Raw genomic sequence first — 24,802 nt, 5'->3', positions numbered from 1 at the left:
GCCTGAGCACCTGATTTTTTTTAGCCATAATTGCCATCAGAGCAGATGTTGGGGAGAGGGGCAAGGAGGTAAAGGGTCCCCTCCCTCTCCCTCAGACCCCCAGAAGGAAGGAAGGGAAGGGAGGGGGAGGGAAAGGAAAGGAAATGGGAAAGAAGAAAAAGAAAGGAAAAGAGAAGAAAGGAAAATGGAAAGGAAAAAGGAAAGGAAATGGAAAAGAAGGAAAGGAAAAAGGAAAGGAAATGGGAAAAGAGAAAGGAAAGGAAAAGAGAAAGGAAAGGAAAAAGTGAAATTAGTGAATTAATTAATTACATAGTGAAATTAACACCAACTGTAGCATCTCTGTCTAGTTGTATTTATCTTTAAGAAACAAAAGAAAATCAAGCAGGGTGATAGATTGCAGAACGCAAAAAAGTTCTGTTTTTTTGGCAGCAATCTGCTGTGCAAGTCACTCATTCATTAGCACTTCCTCAGTTATCCTGCATTAAAAAAAAAGCTAGCAGAAAGCCCTAACATTAGCTGACTTAGGCTAGCAACATCAAAAGGGCTCTGAAAAAAAATCCAGACAGATGAGGATTCTGTTTCCATCATTAAAGAGAGCTGTCAATTTGCAATTATCCAAAACAAGATACCATTTATTTGGCCTCTGCACCAATCCGTCCTCAAACTTTTGCCCCATATTCATGAGAAGTAGAAATCACAGGATGAAAGGTATGGGACTTGAGTTTATTTATTAGATTTTTATCCCACCTTTATTACTTCATAGGTAACTCAAGAAAGAGCTCCAGGGACGTGCGGTCAGGAAGGAGGGGAATGGGACAACGTGTGCAGGAGGCTCCACTAGCCTCAGCCTCTCTCCTGCGCACGTCCCATTCCCCGCCTTCCTAAGTCAACATGAAGGGGACCGCGGAGCGTGAGCCGTGGTCCCGCGGAGCGTGAGCCGCGGTCCCGTGGAGCACGCTCCGTGGTCCCCTTCATGTTGACTTAGGAAGGCGGGGAATGGGATGTGCGCTGGAGGGATCGCGGACGAGGGATCGCACCGCATGAGCCGCAGTCCCACGGAGCACGCTCCGCGGTCCCCTTCATGTTGACTCAGGAGTCAGGAAGGAGGGGAATTCCCCTCCTTCCTGACTCCTGAGTCAACATGAAGGGGATCGCGAAGCGTGAGCCGCTGTCCCGCAGCTCACAATGCGCGATCCCTCCTCCGCGATCCCTCCAGCCTCCCTCCTGCGCACGTCCAATCTCCCCGCCTTCCTAAGTCGGCGCACTCCGCGGTCCCCTTCATGTTGACTTAGGAAGGCGGGGAATGGGACGTGCGCAGGAGGGAGGCTGACGTGGTCCCATTCCCCTCCTTCCTGAGTCAACATGAAGGGGCTTGCGGCTCACGCTGATGACGTCACCAGCCTCACCAGCCGTAAAGCTCACCGCACGTCACTGTACTGCTCAAAAACCAAGTCTCAAGATCCTGTGGACCCCTTTGGCTCAGGCAGTCCAATTCCCCGCTGCTTCCCTCTCTCTGCAAAGCGAAGGGATCTCAGAAACACTGCCTAGCTCAGAACGGGGCTTCAGACGCAATGCCTGAGAAACCCCGGATGTGCAGGGAAACGCAGGCTACAACCAGTGAATCGCGTTTTCCCAGGAACCAACGATGCCCCAGAGGACCAATGAGAATTCTCCCTTCTGTAGCGTCATCAGTCTCCGGGTAGAGTCTTCCTTGATTTCACCAATCACCAGATGGAGGAGAGAGTTTGGTGCAGAGAGAGGAGAGGGGGGATATTTTCAGTAATATTTTAAGATGTTAAAAAACACTGCGTGCAGTTTGAAACTTCTGCGTGGTGTTTTCTTGTTATATGCGCGGCCGTGCAGGCGCGCAGCTTAGAGGGAACAGTGGTTGGAAGAGGAGTACTGGGAGCCTCTCCTGGGAACCCAGTTTGTGTCTGCGGGTGTTGCGGCCTGAAGGGGGTGAAGGGCAGGGAGGTCGCCATGAGAAAAATGATTCAGACTCTTCCCTCAGCCTCTCAGCCCTGGAAAGGGCACAGACAACCCCCCCGCCGACTCCTGAGGAGCCCCCCCGGGAGACCCTCTCCGGTCCCCATGGAAAGGCCCTGAAGGGAAAGGGGGAAAGAAAGACCGGGTCAAAAACGGAGGAGGAGCACTGTTGGGGTCTTTCAGGTTGTGTTCCGAATATAGGAATCCACTTTCTGTCATGTGACATACATTAATTCTGCTTTTTTTCCCTTCCTCCTATTTGAAGTGCTGCACTGTGGAGATCGGAGATCCTGAGGGAGAGAAGAACCCATCAAATCCCCCTCAGGAGCTATTTTTCAGGAGGATCCCTTGGGAAGATCCAAGTCAGGACACCTCAGGAGGTAATGGAAGATCCCATCTTTCTTACTTCACTCTCTCTTCTCTTCTATAGAATGCCTCCTCCTCTTTTATTAATTATGCATTTTGAAATTATTTCTTCCTTTCAGAAAGACAAAGAATGAAGCTTTCTGTTTTTTATGACGGAGATCAAACAGCGGTTGAACCTCCAAATCAAGTAAGAAAGGGAAAAGATATTAGATTAGATCTTATTCTGCTAGATACTCCGCCAACTTTGAGTTTACAAGAAGCATTTTTTCCCCACACTTTCTGCATTTTAATCTATAGTCATGTACAGACCAGTAGTAATATTGCTTACGGTGTATATTCACACACACACACACACACACACACACACACACATGACACACACACACCAACATTCCACAGACTAGAAAAACAACGGAAGCCCAACCCCCCTCCACAGCAACTCATGAAACAAACAGTACACAACATATCAGACAGAACCCTCACCACAGCTGAAACCAATGTCCTTTCCAGAGGATTCAACATTGCAGTCGCCCCAAACGCATCCCCACTGAAGACATCATATGCGGAGTTTAAGCTACACTCACCAAAATCAACCCAGATGAAGCCAATAAAATCAGACTTCAGTCACCAACGTCCTTTGCTCCAGCAATCCACCCAGAAACAACTTACAGCAAGAAGAACAAAAAGCACTCACCAACCTGAGAAAAGACAACAACATAATCATTCTCCCAGCAGACAAAGGTTAAGTTAAGTTAAGTTTAAGTTTATTAGATTTATAGACCGCCCCCTCTCCCCGAAGGGACTCGGTAACGCCACAGTGGTGATGAACACGTCTGACTACCAAGCCAAACTATCCAACCTACTCCAAGACCCCGCTTACAAACCTCTAAACACAAACCCCACCACCTACCTGGAAAAAACCGCCAAATCCAAAATAAAAGCCTCTCCCATCAATGAAGAGATCCAGCAAAGAATCATCCCTAGAGATAAATCTTCCAGATGCCCCAAACTCTATGGCCTCCCCAAGATACACAAAGAAGGAACCCCGCTCAGACCTATAGTCAGCTCCATAGGCTCACCTCTACAAAATCTTGCCAAATTCCTCGCCAAACAACTCCAACCCTACACAGAATCCATCACCTCACACATAAAAAACTCACTCCACTTCATAGAAACAATAAAGAAACAAAACCTACAATCCAGCGACCTACTTGTGAGCTTCGATGTCATATCCGTGATGGCAAACCTATGGCACGTGTGCCACAAGTGGCACGCGGAGCCATTTGTCAGGGCACGCGAGGCGCTGCCCTGTCAGCTGGCCAGCGCGCATGCACGCGCTGGCCAGCTGAGTTCACCTTTTTAAAAGCTATTTTTCACCTTCCCCAGGCTCCAGATGGTTTATAGGAGCTTGGGGAAGGCGAAAAGAGCCTCCCCCGCCCCCACGGAGGCTTCTGGGACCGTCCCTGAAGCCTTCGGGAATGCTTAAAACCACCCTCCGAGCAAACCGGAAGTGACTTCCGGGTTGCTCGTAGGGTCGTTTTAAGCGTTCCGAAGGCTTCAGGCACCGTCCGGAGGCTTTCCTGAAGCCTTAGGAGTGCTTAAAACCACCCTCTGAGCAAACCGGAGGGTCGTTTTAAGCGTTCCGAAGGCTTCAGGGACCGTCCGGAGGCTTTCCTGATGCCTTCGGAGCGCTTAAAACCACCCTCCTCCGGGTTGCTCGGAGGGTCGTTTTAAGCGTTCCGAAGGCTTCAGGGACCGTCCGCAGGCTTTCCTGACGCCTTCGGAGCGCTTAAAACGACCCTCCGAGCAACCCAGAAGTCACTTCCACTTTGCTCGGAGGGTGGTTTTAAGCACTCCTAAGGCTTCAGGGACCGTCCGAGGCTTCCCTGATGCCTTCGGAGTGCTTGAAACGACCCTCCGAGCAACCCGGAATCCGGTTTGCTTGGAGGGTGGTTTAAAGCGCTCCGAAGGCTTCAGGGACCGTCCGAGGCTTCCCTGATGCCTTCGGAGTGCTTAAAATGACCCTCCGAGCAACCCGGAAGTCACTTCAGGTTTGCTCGGAGGGTGGTTTTTAGCACTCCAAAGGCTTTAGGCAAGCCTCGGACGGTCCCTGAAGCCTCCGGAGGGCCTCCGGGGGGTCGGGGGAGGGTCTTTTCGCCCTCCCCAGGCTCCTATAAAGCCCCTGGAGCCTGGGGAGGGCAATAAAAGCATGTAAAAATGGGGGTGTCACGCGTTGTGCGTGCATGCGCACTGGGGGCGTCGCACGTTGCATTATGGGTGCGGCACGCCCGCACTCGACCCCCCTGCGCTCCCCCCACTTGTGGCACACGAGCCAAAAAAGGTTCGCCAACACTGGTATAGGGTTTCCTGCCTAGGCAGGGGGTTGGACTAGAAGACCTCCAAGGTCCCCTTCCAACTCTACTATTGTATTGTATTATCTTTTTAAAAACAGAGATAAACATTGTTAGCAAAATACTGTGAGCTGGATTGAACCTTTAAAGAACACTCTTGGGGGCCTCACCCAGACCCTCCCCATTAATCCACCCTAGAGTTGTGCCATTTTGAGCATTTGGTGAAGGGGAGATCAAGAGGGATCCTCTCCAAGGCTCTCCGGTGATCCTGGGATTGGCCTCAGCCCTAATTTCCCCCCCTTCCCCTTCCCTAAGATCTCCCTCCCTCTCGATCCCTCCCCCACTCCCTGCCACCCTCATCCCAGGCAGAATCTGCCGGATGGGAGTCAGACCACTCCCTACCTCCTTCCCCCGAGAACGACTGGGAAGACTTTATGCCTGCAGCCATCGCCTGGTCTGGGGAGAATCTCCCTCTGACCCCCCCACCCCCCAATCTCCCCCCTCAGTAAGGATCTTGACATGGCTGTGCCAAAGCTTTGGTATGTCCTGGAATCTTACACGGCCAGGGCTCTGGACAGGGTCAGTCCCATGTGGCATCTGAAGTACCAACTTGGTCTTCTGTTCCGGGTCCTGTTGTGTCACTTATGTTCCTCCTCCCCCTTCCATCCAGCCAAGCCCACCATCACCATCTCCCCCACCAAGATGGACCCTGCTTCCCTCAACACCATCTTCCTCTGCACCACAACAGGCTTTTACCCCGTGGAGATCGAGGTCCAGTGGCTGAAGAACGGGTGGCCGGAGAAGGTGTGCATAGCCTTTGGGGAGGAGCTCCAGAATGGAGAAGACTTACCAGTTGCAGGTGATGGAGTCCCAGCCCCAGTGGGGGGACCTCTACGCTTGCCAGATGGGGCACATCAGCCTGGAGGCCCCCATCACCATTCAGTGAGCTAAGCCCCTCCTCTCCTGCTCTGGGGGCCACATCCTGCCCTGAGAAGGGGGAAAGACTCTGTGGGGAGAACTAGAATAGGCCCTCCCGTGGGAAGGTGGGCCTGATCCTCCTGCTCAGGTGACGCTCCTTCCCCAGAGCCCCATTCCTCCAGCACTGCGTGGAGCAAACTGGATGGGGATAATGGAGCCATGATAGGAGTGGCATTCCTGGCTGTGGGGCTCTTCTACCTGAAGAGCAAGAAAGGCGAGTCTCTAGGGCAGCCATGGCGAACCTTATTTGACTCGCGTGCCACAAGTGGGGGGAGCGCAGTGGGAGTCATGTGCATGCGTGCCGCACCCATAATGCAATGCGCGACCCACCCAGTGCGCATGCGCACACAACAGGCGCACCCACCCATTTTTACATGCTTTTTTCACCCTCCCCAGGCTCCCGAGGCTTTATAGGAGCCTGGGGAGGGCGAAAATAGCCTCCCACGCCCCCCGGAGGCCCTCTGGAGGCTTCAGGGACCATCCGGATGCTTCCCTGATGCCTTCAGAGTGCTCAAAACGACCCTCCGAGCAAACCGGAAGTCACTTCCGGATTGCTCGGAGGGTCGTTTTAAGCGTTCCGAAGGCTTCAGGGACCGTCCAGAGGCTTCCCTGACCCTTTTTTACAAAAACCGTCAACTTTACACTCAATTTGCGAACTATTGGAAATTAGTAGGAGAATAAAGTTTTATATTCAAAACCCTTGTGCTGCTAAGTTATTACGCTCAAAGTTTCACATTTCTCATACCTTTCCTTCCAGAGATATAAAAAGCCAAACTTTAACCATTTTTTCCAGCCGCATTCATTTTGGCCAACTTTGCTCCAGCTTATATAGATGGAGATCACTCATGGGAATGTTTTTATTATTTTGTTTAATAGAGCACAACAAGTTGTACAAAATGGCCAAATTCTGTTTCTCTCAGCAACATATTGCCGGAGATATTCTGTCTCAATGTTGCTGAACCCTTAAGAGTCATACTGTAGAAGGCTGTTGTATGGGATCACACAAATGACTATATCTCCGCAAGTATCGAATCAGCCAACAAACACTTTACCAATGTTCATTATAGATGTGCATATTCACACCAAATTTCATCAAAATCCATGAACTTGACATGGAATGACCCACCAGCGATTCCCCCTCCCAATCTCATCTCCAAGGACTTTTGCAATTTTGCTTAATTGACTTAATTGGGGGTTAAAGATTAGTATGTTTTTCAGTAAAGGTCTTTCCACATTCCATGTATTTATATGGCTTCTCTTGTATGGATCATCATATGGGAAATAAGATTACGTTTTTGAACAAAGGGCTTTCCACACTCCATGCATTTATATGGCTTCTCCCCTGTATGGATCATCTAATGGAAAATAAGATAACGTTTTGCAGTAAAGGTCTTTCCACATTCCATGCATTTGTATGGTTTCTCTCCTGTATGGAGCTTTTTATGTCTTCTAAATCCGCTGCCATGAGTAAACATCTTTCCACACTCCATACATTTATATGGTTTCTCCCCTGTATGGATCATGTTATGGGAAGTAAGTGTACTGCTATGAGCAAAGGTCTTTCCACACTCCATGCATTTATATGGTTTCTCCCCTGTGTGGATAATCTTATGGGAAGTAAGTGTACTGCTTTGAGCAAAGGTCTTTCCACACTCCATGCATTTATATGGTTTCTCCCCTGTGTGGATCATCTTATGGCAAATAAGATTACGTTTTTGAACAAAGGTCTTCCCACACTCCATGCATTTATATGGTTTCTCCCCTGTGTGGATCATCTTATGGCAAATAAGATTACGTTTTTGAACAAAGGTCTTTCCACACTCGACGCATTTATATGGCTTCTCCCCTGTATGGATCATCTTATGGGAAGTAAGATAACGTCTTTGAGCAAATGTCTTTCCACACTCCATGCATTTATATGGTTTCTCCCCTGTGTGGATCATCTTATGGCAAGTAAGAGTACGTTTTTCAGTAAAGGTCTTTCCACATTCCATGCATTTATATGGCTTCTCCCCTGTATGGATCATCTTATGGGAAGTAAAATGACCTCTTTGAGCAAAGGTCTTTCCACACTCCATGCATTTATATGGTTTCTCCCCTGTGTGGATCATCTTATGACAAATAAGAGTATGTTTTTCAGTAAAGGTCTTTCCGCATTCCATGCATTTATATGGTTTCTCTCCTGTATGGAGCTTTTTATGTCTTCTAAATCCACTGCCATGAGTAAACATCTTTCCACACTCCATACATTTATATGGTTTCTCCCCTGTGTGGATCATCTTATGGGACGTAAGAGTACTGCTATGAGCAAAGATCTTTCCACACTCCATGCATTTATATGGTTTCTCCCCTGTGTGGATCATCTTATGAGAAGTAAGATTACTTCTTTGAGCAAAGGTCTTTCCACACACCATGCATTTATATGGTTTCTCCCCTGTGTGGATCATCTTATGGCAAATAAGATTACGTTTTTCAGTAAAGGTTTTTCCACACTCCATGCATTTATATGGCTTCTCCCCTGTATGGATCATCTTATGGGAAGTAAGATGACTTCTTTGAGCAAAGGTCTTTCCACACTCCATGCATTTATATGGCTTCTCCCCTGTGTGGATCATTTTATGGGAAATAAGATGACCTCTTTGAGCAAAGGTCTTTCCACATTCAGTGCATTTAAATGGTTTCTCTCCTGCATGGAGCTTTTTGTGAATAGTAAGTTGCCTGCTTATTCTGAAACATTTCCCACATTCTAAACATTTATAAGGCTTCTCAATTGTGTCAATAGCTTTTTTAGATGTAAGGAACTCATTTCCAAGAGAAAGAATGAATGTCCTATTGTAATTTTCTCCCTGTCTTCTTATAGCATCGTTTCCTTTGTTTTGGGTTAAATAGCGTTCATTTACTTTAGCTTTGATTAACTTCACACTTTTTCCATTATTTCTTTTCCTTATTTTCTCTTGTTGGGCAGGAAAGTCTTGCATCGGAGCATTAGAGGAAGATGAGCTTTCCTGACTCCAATTCTTTGACTGGTTTCTCTCATGGCTTTTGAATTCCATTCGATCCCCATACTTCTCCGTTCCATCTTTAGCATTGATCACGTGGAACAGTTCACAGGAATCTTGATTCTCCTGCCCATTATTACCTTCAAAGCAAATGAAAATCAAACGGTTAGAGAAAATGATCAAAGCATAGAAAGTCAAGTGAATTTCCTTCTGAATCTCTCTGAAATTCCATTAGGATGTATGTTTGCATGTTTACTGGGGTGTGATATAGACATGATGATTTCTATATTCATGAGTCATGAAAGTTTTGAAAATATATAGGAAATATCTCTTCCTTTACAATTATTTCTATATATGCAAATCTCACTCAGAGTCAGTTTTGAATTAAGGAATAGAATAAAACAACAGAATTGGAAGGGACCATGGTGGTATTCTAGTGCAACCCCCCAACCCTCATGGAACCATGAGATTATACATTGACTTTAGGGGAATAAACGCCATGTTATACTCAATTTATACCCCCTTCTCCTCATGAAGGACATGCTATCTCACCTAGCCAAGGGAAAAGTCTTCACAAAATTATCAAGTACGCATCAGGGAGGGAGATGAGTGGAAAACAGCATTGAACTTTCTCCTAGGAAGCTTCCAATTAAAAGTGATGCCTTTCGGACTGCAGGGAGCACCAGCGGTGTTCATGCAGTTAATAAACGAGGTGCTGCATGAGCACCTCTACAAGGGGGTCCTCATCTACCTGGACAACATCCACATCTAAACAGAGATGTACACGGGCCCTGCAGAATCTATCACCCAAACAATTCCGCTGGACTCAATACTTCAAGCATTTAAACTTCGTACCAAAGGACATTCCTGGGGGGAGGAACTTTCTAGCTGACGCCCTCTCCCACATGCTGGCGAACAGGAGCTGGTGGTGGACGCCATTGTTCCCCCTACTCAAATAGCTCCCCAAGTGACAACGCCATGACAGGCAAGACCAACAATGAGACTCAATAGTGAACTGCTAGCAGACCCCTGGTTCCGAGACAATCAACACATCTTGACAAAAAGAGATGACCTCGCATGAAAGGGGACAAAACTCTATGTCCCGGAATCCCTACGCACCCTAATTTTCCAGAGGAGCCACGACGCCAAACTGGCAAGCCACTTTGGGTTCCAAAAACTTTACACTTAGCACAGAGGCAGTTCTGGTGGCGTGACATAAAGAAAGATGTGGACAGTTACGTGAAAAGTTGCACCATCTGCGCCACAATGAAGAAATGACCAGGAAACACACACACACACACCCGGACTGCTGCAACCGGTAGCAGAGCCAATGAGGCTGTGGGAGGAGATTGCAATGAACTTTATAGTAGAGTTGCCGAAAAGTGGGGGAACATGGTGATTTGGACTGTAATAGACCTGTTCTCCAAACAGGCGCACTTCATACCCTTCAACGGACCACCCTCAGCCCACCAGCTGGTCAAACTGTTCCTGAAGCACATCTACTGCCTGAATGGTGTACCACAAAGAATCATCTCGGACAGAGTGGACAGAGTGGCTAAGTTCTTGGATCATCCCAGGGCCTCAGCTCGGCTTTTCATCTGAGCACCAATGGGAGGGGGGGCAGAGAGACTGAAAGCCATTTTAGAGCAATACCCGAGGTGCTACGTGAACTATCAGCAGTCCAATTGGGTGGACCTCCTGTCTTTTGCTGAGATCGTGTACAATAATGCTGTTCACAGTAGCACGGGACTAACCCTGTTCAAACTAGTGAGCGACATGGACTTTGTCCCAAAGCCCGAGTACCCAAGGGATCCCCCCTCCTCAGTCAGCTTTATGTCAACGCTGAAAGCAACCTGGGAGAAAGTGCTAGCTAAAGTGGCGCAAACCTAAAAGAAACATACAGATAAACACCGAGCTCTGTAACGGCTATTCCAGTTGAGAGAGAAAGTTGACCTCTCCACAAAATATTTGAGGTTGAAACTACCTAGCATGAAACTGGGGCCAAAGTTTATGGGACCATTCCCCATAGTAAAGGTCATCAACCCAGGGGAGACAAGAAACTGACGTTGCAATGATACGATGTGCAATCTCAGAGCTCCGAGATCGTAGTCGATACCTTTGCTGCTGGATGGTCCTTTTGGACCTAAACCGTCCCAAAGAGACGGTGACAGGGAAAAATACGTCTTGCTGATCTCAGGGACATCGCAAAGTCCCTGATTGATCCAAGAGAATCTCTTCTTGCCGGCGACAGAAGCGCAGCCATAAGCTGCTGAAGTTGGGACAGCTCCGGAACGGGAGGAAAGCGAAAAGAGAAATGTGTCCATCTGGTGAGGAAATGTTATTGTTATAAAAGAGACTGCCCCCCAAAAGTCAGAGCTAAGTTAAACTTGCCAAGAAAAGAAAAATAAGCAGCGAAATTAAGCTATATTGGACAGTGTGTTATCCTTTTCTTTTAATGGACACAAGTTTTGCAAGTATTTCCTACTTTTTAAAGTCAAAGTATTGGTTTTTCTTCTATTTCTTTTTTTTTACCTATGGATTAAATCTTTTGCTTTATTTTTATAATATTGGTTTGGTGGGTTTTTTTCTCTTTATTTTGCTCCTTATTTTGTTTCTTTTAAGTCTGGAATATAAAGAAGATATAAGAGGAATATAAAGAAGGTAGTAACATCAGAGGGAAAAGAAGTTACACTGCCACTTGGAGGTTGGAGGCTGAGTCCTGGAAATATTTCTTTCTCTTTTTTCTCTTTGATCACTTTGACTTTGCACTTCAAAGGCTTCAGCTTGTTTATAGAAGAGATAAGGAGAAGAGCACGGGTTGTTTACACAGGTGCTCTTTGGATGTTTCTTTGGCAGCTGGAGAGAAGTGAAAACAATTTTATTTTGAAACTAGAGAGGCAGTGTTTAGTAGTTGGAAGTATGGCATATCATCAGAAAGAAACCATACCATTACAACAGATTATGTCTGAAATTCAAAAATTACTAGAAACAACAAAGAGAATTGAGAAGAGATTGGAAAATATAGACTGTAATGCAGTAAAATTTGATGGAAAAAATGAAGATATCCAGCAAATGGAAAAAGTGGAGGTTAGAGTCCTAAAAACCCAAGGGAAAAATGAACAAAGAGGCAAGATAATTGTGGATACTGACAGTGAACTGAGTATGGTTGGAGATGGAAAGAGTGGAACATGGAAAGGGAAGATAGAAGGAAAGGAGCTCTACCCCAGATTTCAAGGTTTAGCTGAAGAAAAAAGAGAAGAATTGATGGATCCAAGGAGAGAAACTTTGATAAAAGCACTACTGATAAGCAAAGATAAGCTGATTAAAGAAGCAGACGGAGGGTCTCGAGATTTTACAAGATATGCAAAAAGCAATAAGTTGCGAAGACAATTCCACACAAATTGGATTCAGGAAATAACCAGAAGACTAATTCCACAAATTTATAGCATTTAACGCTATAAAACATAAGACTGCACTATTACTGGAAAGACACAGGATGAGATATGAAAACCAATAACAAAACATTAGTTAAATTTAGTTAAAATTAGAGCATTATGTTAAAAATGAAGTGACAACGGATATAGTTAGATAAATAATTGATAATGATAACGATGCACGCATATATATTGGTTTGGTAAGAGAAAATTTGGTATAAATGCTAAATGGTAATCATGAAAGGAAGTTTAGAAACTTTGTTATGTATAAAAGCTGATAATATTAAAAAAAATTAGTTAAACTAAGACCAAAAAATAAAAAATAAAAATGAAATGTTGGTGGATGTTGTTAAATAAATGATTGATAATGATAATAATGTAATATTTGTATTGACATGACAAAAGGGAAATTGGATATAAATTGCAAACAGGGATTAAGAAAGGAGGACTAGAAAATTTGTTATTAAATATAATTAATTTTTTATTTAGAAAGTATCATAAAGATGTAATGTTGCTGGATGATATTGAGAATAGATAACGGAATGCCATCATGTGGTTTTGCTTTAAATTTTGAAATATTTTATATAAAGGGACATAAAAACAATCATAGTCATATGATTGCGCCCAGTGTTGAAGACTGTCAAGGTCCTTCTGCATCTTAAGCCTGTCTTCTGGAGTGTTGGCTATTCCTGCCAGCTTGGTAAATCCCGGTGGGATGGGGTGGGGGAATAGGTAGGGCGAATGTTGCAGGGCCTCTGCTGTCATTCGTAAGTGTGAACGATCGTGGTGATGCAACACTCATAATTTTGGGACTGGGTCTCAAGTACTTGGTGGAAGGCTGGTCATAACTTGGAACGGTCGCTAAGTGAACTTTCATAACTCGGGGATTACCTGTACCATAGGATGCTCTGAGTCACACTGCACGGGGACTTTGTTCTCTAATTGGATTGGGAGAATGCTCTTCCATGGGCTGAGTGTGAAAGTTCTGCTCTCACACAATATTGGAGGCTTCAGAGGACAAATGACAACACACTCTTCTCACGTGACCTCCAGAGGACACATAAAACCACACCTCCTTTTTTTCAGCCTCCACAGAAAAGTTCAAAGAGAAATAGAAAAATACAGATACGAAATGGCACAAGAAAGTATCTAAGCAAAGAGACATTGACTCTTTCTTTTCTTGGAGCATGAGAAAGCCAGATCCTTTCCTTCTCCCTCCCAGGAGACAGTATCAGATGACTGATTTTTTTAATAAAATGAACTATAATCTCTCTTCTTGAACTCTCTGATTGGGGACTATAAAACTCTTACCCAGAGAGACCACGTTCCTATGATTTTCAAGCATGACTTCCGAATGCAGTGCTTTCTGGTCAGGATCCATCTGAGACCACTCTTCCTCAGAGAAATACACAGCCACCTCCTCGAAGGACACCAGACTCTCCTGGACACGGGAAAAAAGAACAGGAGGATTTGCAAGGTCTGTTCATCAATGATTTAGACAAGAGGATAGTAGGAGAACTCATCAAATTTCAAGACAAGACCAAATTGACAGGAATACCAACACTCCAGAAGATAAGCTCGAGTTATAGAAGGATCAACAGATTAGGCCCCATCTAACAAAATGAAATCAACAGTGAGAAATGTAAGGCTCTACATTTAGGAAAGAAAAACCAAATGCACTGCCATAGAATAGTTGATACCAGGCTCAACAATAGTAAGTGCAAGAGAGATTTTGGAATCCTAGTGGACAACTACTTAAACATGTGTCAGCAGTAGGCTACATTTGCCAAAACAACCCCAACCAAATCATAGGCTGCATTACGAGCGATAGAAGGGGGAGGGAAGGAAATAGAAGGAGAGAGCATTCTGTACACCCACTTCATTGAAGGGAGAATAGAAATCTAATATCTTTCCCCTTTCTTACTTGATTTGGAGGTCCAACTGCTGTTTGATCTCCGTCATAAAAACCAGAAAGCTTCATTCTTTGTTTCTCTGAAAGGAATCAATAATTTCAAAATGCGCAATTAACAAAAGAGGAGGAGGTATTCTATAGAAGAGAAGAGAGAGTGAAGGTAAGACCAATGGATCTTCCATTACCTCCTGAGGTGTCCTGACTTTGATCTTCCCAATGGATCCTCCTGAAAAATAGCTCCTGAGGGGAATTTGATGGGTTCTTCTCTCCCTCAGGATCTCTGATCTCCACATTGCAGCCCTTCAAATAGGAGGAAGGGAAAAAGAAGCGGAATTAACGTATGTCACAAAACACAAGGTGAATTCTTACATTCAGAACACAACCTGAAAGCCCCCAATATCCATCTGTCAGGTTGAGTGAGAAAACAATGGAAAAATGTCCTACAAGAATTGGTGAATTCCCACATATGATGAATGTCAGAGAAGTTTGGGAAGGAGGGGTGAAGAATTCAAGCACTTTCTGAATTCCCTTTTGAGCTCCCTAAAGTCTCTCACCTGCAACTGGACCTTCTGCTCCTCTGCCTGGCTCAGGAGGAAGCCTTCCGCCAGGGCCACCACCTGGGAGCTGCTCTCTGGTCCACACTCCCGCACCCAGCTCTCCATCTCTGGGGGCAGAAGGAAAAGGAGCTGCTCCAGAACCACCAGGTCCAGCATCTGGGTTTTGGTGTGTTTTTCTGGTCTCAGCCATCGCCTGCAAATGTCATGGAGTCGGCTGCAAAGTCCTCGAGGACCTTCAGCCTCCCGGTACTGGATGAAGTTCCAGGGCTGAACTTCGGAAGGGCGGATGGTTTCCTCCTCCAGGATCTTCTGTCCAGTCCTTGTCCAGAGCTTCCCTCCCTTCCCAGGCTGAGCAGCTGAAGAGCCTTTTCCGCTTCCCTCCTTGGCCAAAGGTTGTGTCTCCATCCTTTCTCTGTCCTGCAGAGCAACTCCAGGTGGGTCCAAGGACTCTGGTGGGTCTCCAGATGCCTTTTCCTTTACGGGGCCATTTCTGGGGCTCCAGGACGGATCCCTGCAAGTTATTCCGCTCTTTGTTTTCCTCCCCAAGAGAAACTTTTGCCTTGCAAAGATTTCAGGTTTCTGCATCTGAGATGGAAGGAAAAAGAAAAGCCAAGAATTAGAAAGTGGGATTCAGCCACTGAAGAACCTTTACCCAACCTGCCCGGAGCCCCAAGCGGGAAGGAAGCAGCTGGAGAGGCCTCCGGAGACAGGATCGGGCCCTCGGGGAGCCTGGTACGAATCCTGCCTCCTCCTCGCCCGCCATCTCTCCTCTCCTGCTGGGCCCCTGCAAGGCCGACCCTCCCCTCTTCCCCACTCCGGCTCTTCCCCGGATCCCCGCCGCCTTCTCGGCCTTCCCGCTTCTCCAACTTCCCCCGAAAGGAGATTGCAGCTGGGGAGCATGGGACCCAGCAGGAGCCACACACCCCTCACCCGGGACACCACTGGATGCCCCCCCCCGCCAGACTCTCCTGCAGCCTCTCCTGAGGAGCCCCAGGGGTTAAGGAGAGCGAGTGGGTGGCGTCCTAGAGAGGCAAGGCTCAGTGATGTCACTTCTTCCGCCGCCTCCTATGGGAAGCCAGCCGAGAGTTCAGCCTCCAATGGGCCAATGGGGAAGCGCCTGGAGTTCCCTTCCTTGGAGGATTTGGGGCAAAGTTCCAGGGTCGGAGAAAGGGAAAGAGGAGTGCAAGAGAGAGGGGAGAGGGCGGGGATGATGGGCATGGGAAGGAAGTCTTTCTCAATGCCTCCCTGTCAGTCAAAGGCTTTGATGCCTGTCCTTCTTTTCCCCCTTTGATATGAACCCAAATGCATTGAAGGAGGTTTTCCTCTTTCTTCTGTTGCGTTTCTAGGGCGGTTTGGTTATTTTTTCTATATAAAGGGAAGGGAAGAGAAAAAAGATAAGATAAACTAAATCTTTCTGGAACCCCCTGAGATATTGGAAGGTGCCATCATGCGTGTCCTTCTCTTCGTGCCCAGTTCCAGCAACCGCTTTTTAATATTTTCTGTTGCTCTTCTTTGAACTCTTTCTGGAATCTCAAGATCTTATTTATTTATTATACAAAACGCAAAGAAAAATAGAAATAGGAAATTAAGGGAAGGGGAAAGAGCGGGGAAAAGAAAGTCTGAGGTAGAAAAGAAAAAAAACATTCTAGCCTGAGAATTCAATCTAATGGAGAAAATCAAAATCGTTTTTGGTCTGTTTCTTTTGAACACTTTAAATGTGAAAATATACAATTTAATACCTGGAGAAGGAAAGAGCACAGTGGTTTCAAACGCTCCGTTGTGGCTGAGTGAAGGCGGGCTCCCGTCTGAGGGGATCTGCGCTCTGATTGGTTGCTGCGGGTGGAAAGGGGGCGTTTCCCTTTTCTCCCGCCTTTTCCTTCTGTGCGCCGTTTGAGATTTACCTCAGGAACATCCTCAATGTCTTCTCTGCTGCGAATGTCAAATACATTTACATTGATATGAAACTAGAAGTTTGTGTCCTTGTCTCCCTCTTTATTTGGACACCAGCTGCATGTTTCCTCCACATTAAATCTCTTCCGTTGCACCTTCCAGTCGTGCGGGTTGTGTATGTGTGTAAGTGAGTGTGTGAAAGTGAAAGCGCCCCAGGACCCTCAGAGACCCCCCACTGTCCTCGCTGGCTGTGGAGCTGCGCTTTTCTTCTCCGGCTGTTAAATTGGATATCTTCACATTTAAAGTGTTCAAAAGAAAGAGACCTAAAATGACTTTGGATTTGTCCATTAGGTAAATTTGTCCCTCTAGAAATGGCTGGTTACATAATAATGTCTCAATGCCTTTTTTTTTTACAAGGAAGAAAATCCGCTCAGATCCTCTTACAAATGTCTGTGGATACGGATTATTTTCTTCTTCTTTTGGGGAAAACGTTTCCTTCGACTCCCCTCCAGAAGAACGGAGCTAATCTCGGAGTTTGGGTTCTTGGGAGTCCCAGGGCGGTTTTCTCTCCCCGTAAAATCCCCCTTTTCTCTGACGATCCTTGCAGGCAAAACGTTGAGTTCCCGGGCAAAGAACGAAGCGCCGGAAGGGAGAATCCGGAGCTCCTTCATAACATGAAACCTTTGTGAGGTTTATGGAGCTTAAAGGTTCCTTTCCAATCAAGGCAGAGATTTGGGAAGGCGGGAAAAGCGGCATTTATTTGGAAAGGATATTTCGCTTCAAAAGACGATTTCTACCAACACGCAAAAGGCGGAGGGAGGAAATTGACAGATGGGGGAAAACTGCGTCGAGGGTCCTTTGGCTGAGAATTGGGGAGGGGGACCGAGGAAGAGCCGCTGCTCAGATGGGGGGACTTCCCTGAATTCTGGGCTTGGGGGGGTCGGAAGAGAAGGGGGGACGGGGGTCTCGGGTGGGCTCTGGGTGGGGGGGGGGGGAGACTCCATTTGCGGCCCTTCCTGGAGAGGAGACAGACCGGAGTCCCACTCCTGCCTCGCTCACTCGGGATCCCACAGGCAGATCCCAGAGTGGGGCAGCGTCTCCAGGGATCCCCCCTCAGCTGACAGAAAACGAAGTTCGGAGAAGGTCGATCAGCCCGGGAGGGAAAATGGGATCCTCCTCCGAGGGGGATCCGACCTGGAAGCGATGAGGAGGGATTTCCTGACCGAAGGCAGCCCCTCACCTGGAATTGGGGTGTGTGTGGGAGGCTCCATCCCTGGAGGCCTTCAGGAAGACGGTTGGGCAGCCCTCTGTCTGTCCGGGGCGGCCTCAGGGCTCCTGTCTGTAAAGTCCTCGACTTGCGACCTGGCTGCCCGGTAACAAATGGACAGCTACCATTGGCTAAGGCGCGCCTGGCTGAAGCGGGGCTTTTGCAGCTTCCCTATTGGTTGTTCTGCTTGACAAGCGGGGCTTTTGCAGCTTCCCCATTGGTTGTTCTGCTTGACAGCTCCAGTATAAGTAGCTGTCAAGCAGAGCGTGGTGCTGAAGTTGTTGTCCTATCGTTGTCTTTGCTGTGGGTTCAAATAAAGGTTGTTTTTGAGGTTACCTCATTGTGACTCTCACTTCTGTTGACCAGAATTTAATAAAAACCTTTTGTTACATTATTTGAGTGCCACCACTCACTGCCCGGGAGTCGTCGTGAGGTAAAATGTCTGGAGTCTCCAGAGGTTTCATCTCCTCCGTTTTTGACCCGGTCTTTCTTTCCTCCTTTCCCTTCAGGGCCTTTCCACGGGGACCGGAGAGGGTCTCCGGGGGGGGGGCTCCTCAGGAGTCGGCGGGGGGGGGTTGTCTGTGCCCTTTCCAGGGCTGAGAGGCTGAGGGAAGAGTCCGAATCATTTCTCCCTGCCCTTCACTCCCTTCAGGCCGCAACACCCGCAGACACAAACTGGGTTCCCAGGAGAGGCTCCCGGTCCTCCTCTTCCAACCTCCCGGCTATTTCTGACAGGAGTTTCTGACAGGATTTGGACCCTTTTGGGGACTCCTCCAATGTCTGAGGAGCCTTCAGGGCGGCTGTTCTTGAGGGAGGCGAGTTCAAATCCTGGGAAGATATTTTTCTCCCTCTTCCACAGATAGTAGGGAGAGGAAGATGGAGAAAGTGCCGCCTCTGAAGTCTTTGACAAGGAGCCATGGAGAGGGGCCTTTCTTCCCCCTACTCCCAAGCCCATCATACCCTGCCCTTTCCCTTCCCCATCCCATGCCATCCCCTTTCCCGCCGTTTCTACGATCCTGGCACTTTGCCACAAATCCACCAGGGGGGGCCCTCCGCCAAAGGAAGGGAACTCCAGGCGCTTCCCCATTGGCCCACTGGAGGGTGAACGTCACAGCTGGCTTTCCACAGGAGGCGGAGAAGGAAGTGACATCACTTAGCCTTGCCTTTCTAGGACGCCACCCACTCGCTCTCCTTAACCCTTGGAGCTCCGCAGGAGCCGGAGAGACTTCGAGAGAACATCCAGACGTGACCCGGGTGAGGGGGGGCTCTTCCGGGTCCTATGCTCCCCAGGCACCCTCTCCCTGCAGAGGGAACCGGGAATCCCAGTAAAGCGGCGGGGATCCGGGGGTCGGCCTTGCGGAATCCCAGCAGGAGAGAAGCCGGGCGAACCAGGCTCCGGAGGGGGAGAAAAGCGGGGCGGCCTCTCCGTCCTTACCTTGTGGGGACCTCGGCCCTGCGTTGGGATGAGCCGCTTGGGGCTCCGGCCAGGTTGGGTGAAGGTTCTTCAGTGGCTGAATTCCACTTTCTAATTCTTGCCTTTCCTTTTTCTTTCCATCTCGGATACAGAAACTCCAAGCCATTTTTTCTCTTAGGGGAAAAAAGAGCAGAATATCTTGCAAGGATCTGTCCTGGGGCACCAGAAATTCCCCTGTGAAGGAAAAGGCGTCTGGAGACCCACCAGAGTCCTTGGACCCACCTGGAGTTGCTCTGCAGGACAGAGAAAGGATGGAGACACAACCTTTGGCCAAGGAGGGAAGCCGAAAAGGCCCTTCAGCTGCTCAGCCTGGGAAGGGGGGGAAGCCCTGGAGAAGGACTGGGCAGAAGATCCTGGAGGAGGAAACCATCCTCCCTTCCGAAGTTCAGCCCTGGAAGTTCATCCAATACTGGGAGGCTGAAAGTCCCCGAGGATTTTGCAGCCGACTCCATGACCTTAGTAGGCGATGGCTGAGACCAGAAAAACACACCAAAGCCCAGATGCTGGATCTGGTGGTTCTGGAGCAGCTCCTGTTCCTTCTGCCCCCAGAGATGGAGGGCTGGGTGCGGGAGTGTGGACCAGAGAGCAGCTCCCAGGTGGTGGCCCTGATGGAAGGCTTCCTCCTGAGCCAGGCGGAGGAGCAGAAGGAGCAGGTTGAGTTGCAGGTGAGAGACTTTAGGGAGTTCAGAAGGGACTAGAGGAAGTGTTTGAATAATTCACCCCTCCTTCCCAAACTTCTCTGGCCTTCATCATATGTGGCAATTCACCAATTCTTGTAGAACATTTTTCCATTGTTTTCTCACTCAACCTGACAGATGGATATTGGGGGCTTTCAGGTTGTGTTCCGAATATAGGAATTCACTTTCTGTCATGTGACATACATTAATTCTGCTTTTTTTTCCCTTCCTCCTATTTGAAGGGCTCCAATGTGGAGATCAGAGATCCTGAGGGAAAGAAGAACCCATCAAATTCCCCTCAGGAGCTATTTTTCAGGAGGATCCCTTGGGAAGATCAAAGTCAGGACACCTCAGGAGGTAATGGAAGATCCCATCTTTCTTACTTCACTCTCTCATCTCTTCTATAGAATGCCTCCTCCTCTTTTATTAATTATGCATTTTGAAATTATTTCTTCCTTTCAGAAAGACAAAGAATGAAGCTTTCTGGTTTTTATGACAGAGATCAAACAGCGGTTGAACCTCCAAATCAAGTAAGAAAGGGAAAAGATATTAGATTTCTATTCTCCCTTCAGGAAGTGAAGCGGGTGTGGAGAGAGCTCTCTTCCTTCTGTTTTCCCCTCTTGTTTCGCCTGGATTATTTTTGTGTTCTTCCGCAACATGGAGAACAGAATAGCAGGTTCAAGTTGCTATCAGCCAGCATAGCTTCCTCTGGTTATCTTATTCTGCTAGATACTCCACCAACTTTGAGTTTACAAGAAGCATTTTTTCCCCACACTTTCTGCATTTTAATCTATAGTCATGTACAGACCAGTAGTAATATTGCTTACGGTGTATATTCATACACACACACACACACATACACACACACACACACACACAAGACACACACACACCAACAAACTCCACAGACTAGAAAAACAACGGAAGCCCAACCCCCCTCCACAGCAACTCATGAAACAAACAGTACACAACATATCAGACAGAACCCTCACCACAGCTGAAACCAATGTCCTTTCCAGAGGATTCAACATTGCAGTCGCCCCAAACGCATCCCCACTGAAGACTTCATATGCAGAGTTTAAGCTACACTCACCAAAATCAACCCAGATGAAGCCAATAAAATCAGACTTCAGTCACCAACGTCCTTTGCTCCAGCAATCCACCCAGAAACAACTTACAGCAAGAAGAAGAAAAAGCACTCACCAACCTGAGAAAAGACAACAACATAATCATTCTCCCAGCGGCCAAAGGTAACGCCACAGTGGTGATGAACACGTCTGACTACCAAGCCAAACTATCCAACCTACTCCAAGACCCTGCTTACAAACCTCTAAACACAAACCCCACCACCTACCTGGAAAAAAACGCAAATCCAAAATAAAAGCCTCTCCCATCAATGAAGAGATCCAGCAAAGAATCATCCCTAGAGATAAATCTTCCAGATGCCCCAAACTCTATGGCCTCCCCAAGATACACAAAGAAGGAACCCCGCTCAGACCCATAGTCAGCTCCATAGGCTCACCTCTACAAAATCTTGCCAAATTCCTCGCCAAACAACTCCAACCCTACACAGAATCCATCACCTCACACATACAAAACTCACTCCACTTCATAGAAACAATAAAGAAACAAAACCTACAAGCCAGCGACCTACTTGTGAGTTTCGATGTCATATCCCTTTTCACCCAAGTGCCTATAAAAGAAGCCTTGACAGCTATCCAAAACAAGCACAACCCCCCTAAGCACATCCTAGACCTGACCAACCACTGCCTAACCAACACATACTTCATCTATAATGGAGAAAGATACAAAAAGATAGAAGGAGCACCCATGGATCACCCCTCTCACCCATCATCGCAAACTTATACATGGAACATTTTGAAACTAACAACTTAGATAAATCTGAACACAAACCCAAACTCTGTCTTAGATATGTAGATGACACTTTTGTAATTTAGCCACATGGGAAAGAAAAACTGGACAACTTCCACACACATCTCAACGGCCTACACGCCAAAATACAATTCACTATGGAAATAGAAGCAAACAACCAACTTCCCTTTCTGGATGTCCTAATCTACAAAAAACCTAATGGCTCCCTAGGACACACCATCTACCAGAAAAAAACACACACCAACTGCTACTTAAACGCACAATCCCATCACCACCCTGCATAGATCAACTCTGTAGCCAAGACCCTCATCTCCAGAACCAAACTCCTAGCCGGCAAAGACCATCTGAAAACTGAATTACACACTCACAAACGTATTAATCTCCAACGGATTCCAACAAAAAACAATTACCAACCTAATCCAAAAGGAGACACCCCCCAAGAACCAAGACACAGGACAGGACAACGGCATCGCCCTCCTCCCTTACATCAGGCACCACAGATAAAATCAGCAAAATTCTCCACAAACACAATATCAAGACAGCTTTCAACACTGACCAAAAAATAGCCAACATTTTAAGAAACCCCAAAGACAAAATCCAGCTAGAAAACCAAGGTGTCTACGAAATACCATGCAAAATCTGCCCTGCAACATACATAGGACAAACGAACAGGAGAATAAATACATGCATCTCAGAACACAAGAACGCAGTGAGAAAAAAAGAAAAAAACTTCCTCCCTTTTTTCAGCACCTTAAAGCTACAGGACATTAAATTAATTTTGAAGGAACCAAATTAATCTCCAAAACAGAACACGTCAACAAGAGAATAATTATGGAACCTATCGAAATAGAGAAACACCCCCACAACATGAATAAACGTGATGATACGTCCCGCCTACCAGACATCTGAAAACCAGCCCTAGTCAACAAACGAGCTCCACCCACCACTCAGACCATTGCAACACAAAACAACAACGGACACACAGCCAGCACCAATCAGGACCAATCAACCAATCATGATACAACCACACAGCCAATCAATCCACTTACTGAAACAAAACCAGCACTCCCCCCACCCCCCCACCAAGATTTATAGAAAGACGGCAGCTCCGACCACGTTTAAGCCGAAAACACCAGCCTGAAGATGGCGAGTGAGACCTCACCGAAACGTTGCCGAGACAGTCTCAATCTTACACGGGAAAAGACCCGAATACAACAAGACCAGCATATATATCTATTTATACATATATATATGCAGGTTTTGGCGTATTCGGGTCTTTTCCCATGTAAGATTGAGAGTATCTTGGCGACGTTTCGATGAGTGGAACCTTGTCAAAACGTTGCCAAGATACTCTCAATCTTACACAGGAAAAGACTCGAATACGCCAAAACCTGCATACCTGTACCCATGAAATCTACAAAAACATACATACATTCATACACACACAAACACACACACACACTGTACCAGTATTTATTTCTAGTTTTTTAATCTACTTTCATTATTAACTTTCTAATTTCTTCACCTGTTATCTAGCCATTATATCATAAGTACCATGTTTCCCCTTTATGTTTAAGTTTCAACGTTAACCTGTCCAGTTTGACACATTCTAATATTTTCTTTATTACCATTTCATACTTCCATTTTTCCAATTAGGTACATATGTAATCCTAACTGCTGTTATTACATGTAGCATTAAGCATATGATTCTTTTATTGTATTTCTCCGGTAGTATACCTAATAAGAATAGTTCTGGTTTTAGATCTGTTGTGTTGTCATCTCTTCTAGCCACCCTTTAATCTTTGACCAATATTTTTTTGCCAATGAATAGGTTCACCACATATGATAGTAGGATTCCTGTGCCTGTTTACATTTCCCAACGCTCTGGTGACATATTTGGGAACAAGTGCCATCAGTAGAATATTTTGTACAGGTTTTCTTTGTAAGCTGTTGACACAAGAAACAATTTTTAAAGGTCCTTCAAGAAATAGGAATAGATATATCACAGTGGCAGGAACTGTTAGAGACCCAATTTTTTGGTAGTTCTTTGACTTTTGCAAGCCTACTGAAAAATGGCTAAATACATTGCCATGTTACCATTTTTAAAACTTCATTTATAACCTGTAGTTCAAAAGTAAGCAAATTGTATTAAAAAATAAGGCAGAGTATAAAAGTGGAGTGGCCATGTTGAGCATGTAATCACGGTACTTTGGGCTACAAAATAATTTCAATTCCACTGATTTGCGCCTCAATTAGGAGAACAAACATTCCTGCTTTGCAAAGGCTGAGAAATTACTTTCCGAGGGAATTTTCTCTTCCTTGTTTTCTTCCTTTCAGGCAATGGCTCAGGCTACTAGATCAATCAATGATAGACAGAGCGATAGATCAGTTGATCCAGAGGTGGCATTACTTTACTGAAAGGCACTGAAGATTTTGCAGAATCAATCAACTTGATAAAACTTCCCCAATTTCTTCGGTGAATGCAAGTTTCAGATTTTCCCATTTTCTCACCTAAAATTATGACGTGTGACGCACAGCCATTTAACTTGGTGCATATCTCTGCTTTGGGAATTTGGGAACAATTGGGCAGAATGACAGAGTTGGTAGGGATCTTGGAGGTCTTCTAGTCCAACCCCCTGCTCAGACAGGAAGCCCTATAACATTTCAGATCAATGGCTGTCCAATTTCTTCTCAAACCCCTCCAGTGTTGGAGCACCTACAATTTCTTGAGGCAAGTCATTCCACTGATTAATTGTTCTCACTGTCAGGAAATTTCTCTTTACTTGTAGGTTGGTTTTCTCCTTGAATAGTTTCCATCCATTGCTTCTTGGAATAGCTATTATGTCTTCCCTAGTCCTTCTTTTCATGACACTAGACATACCCAATTCCAGCAACCGTTCTTTATATGTTTTAGCCTCTAGTTGACTAATAATTTTGGTTGCTCTTCTCTGGACTCTTTCTAGAGTCTCAAGATCTTTTTTACATCGTGGTGACCAAAACTGGATGCAATATTCAAAG

General features: G+C 46.3%; 2 protein-coding genes across 3 annotated transcripts in view; one reads left to right on the top strand and one right to left on the bottom strand.

Moving 5' to 3' along the window:
- Window positions 1-24,802, bottom strand: part of LOC309382524 (uncharacterized protein) — a gene marked incomplete at its 5' end in the record, with an annotated part of 469,143 nt that overhangs the window by 366,792 nt on the left and 77,549 nt on the right. The window contains 4 exons of the mRNA XM_081934141.1: window positions 13,426-13,555; window positions 14,039-14,106; window positions 14,212-14,326; window positions 14,581-15,168. Coding sequence (XP_081790267.1) covers window positions 13,426-13,555; window positions 14,039-14,106; window positions 14,212-14,326; window positions 14,581-15,168 — 901 coding nt within the window. The remainder of the gene's footprint in view (window positions 1-13,425; window positions 13,556-14,038; window positions 14,107-14,211; window positions 14,327-14,580; window positions 15,169-24,802) is intronic.
- The window catches only part of LOC309384775 (zinc finger protein 202-like), a 152,686-nt gene continuing 147,064 nt past the window's right edge, over window positions 19,181-24,802 (top strand). Inside the window, exons 1-3 of one of the 2 annotated variants that reach the window (XM_081938531.1) lie at window positions 19,181-19,879; window positions 20,134-20,248; window positions 20,354-20,421. In XM_081938531.1, coding sequence (XP_081794657.1) covers window positions 19,466-19,879; window positions 20,134-20,248; window positions 20,354-20,421 — 597 coding nt within the window. In that variant the 5' untranslated portion in view covers window positions 19,181-19,465. The remainder of the gene's footprint in view (window positions 19,880-20,133; window positions 20,249-20,353; window positions 20,422-24,802) is intronic. The other variant, XM_081938532.1, reaches the window with a different exon arrangement.

The sequence above is a fragment of the Natrix helvetica genome (assembly GCF_964273705.1).
Source record: "Natrix helvetica genome assembly, chromosome: 1".
In the NCBI taxonomy this organism is placed as follows: Eukaryota; Metazoa; Chordata; class Lepidosauria; order Squamata; family Natricidae; genus Natrix; species Natrix helvetica.
The sequence above is the reverse complement of the archived record's forward strand: the minus strand, read 5'-3'. Positions and strand labels throughout refer to the sequence as shown.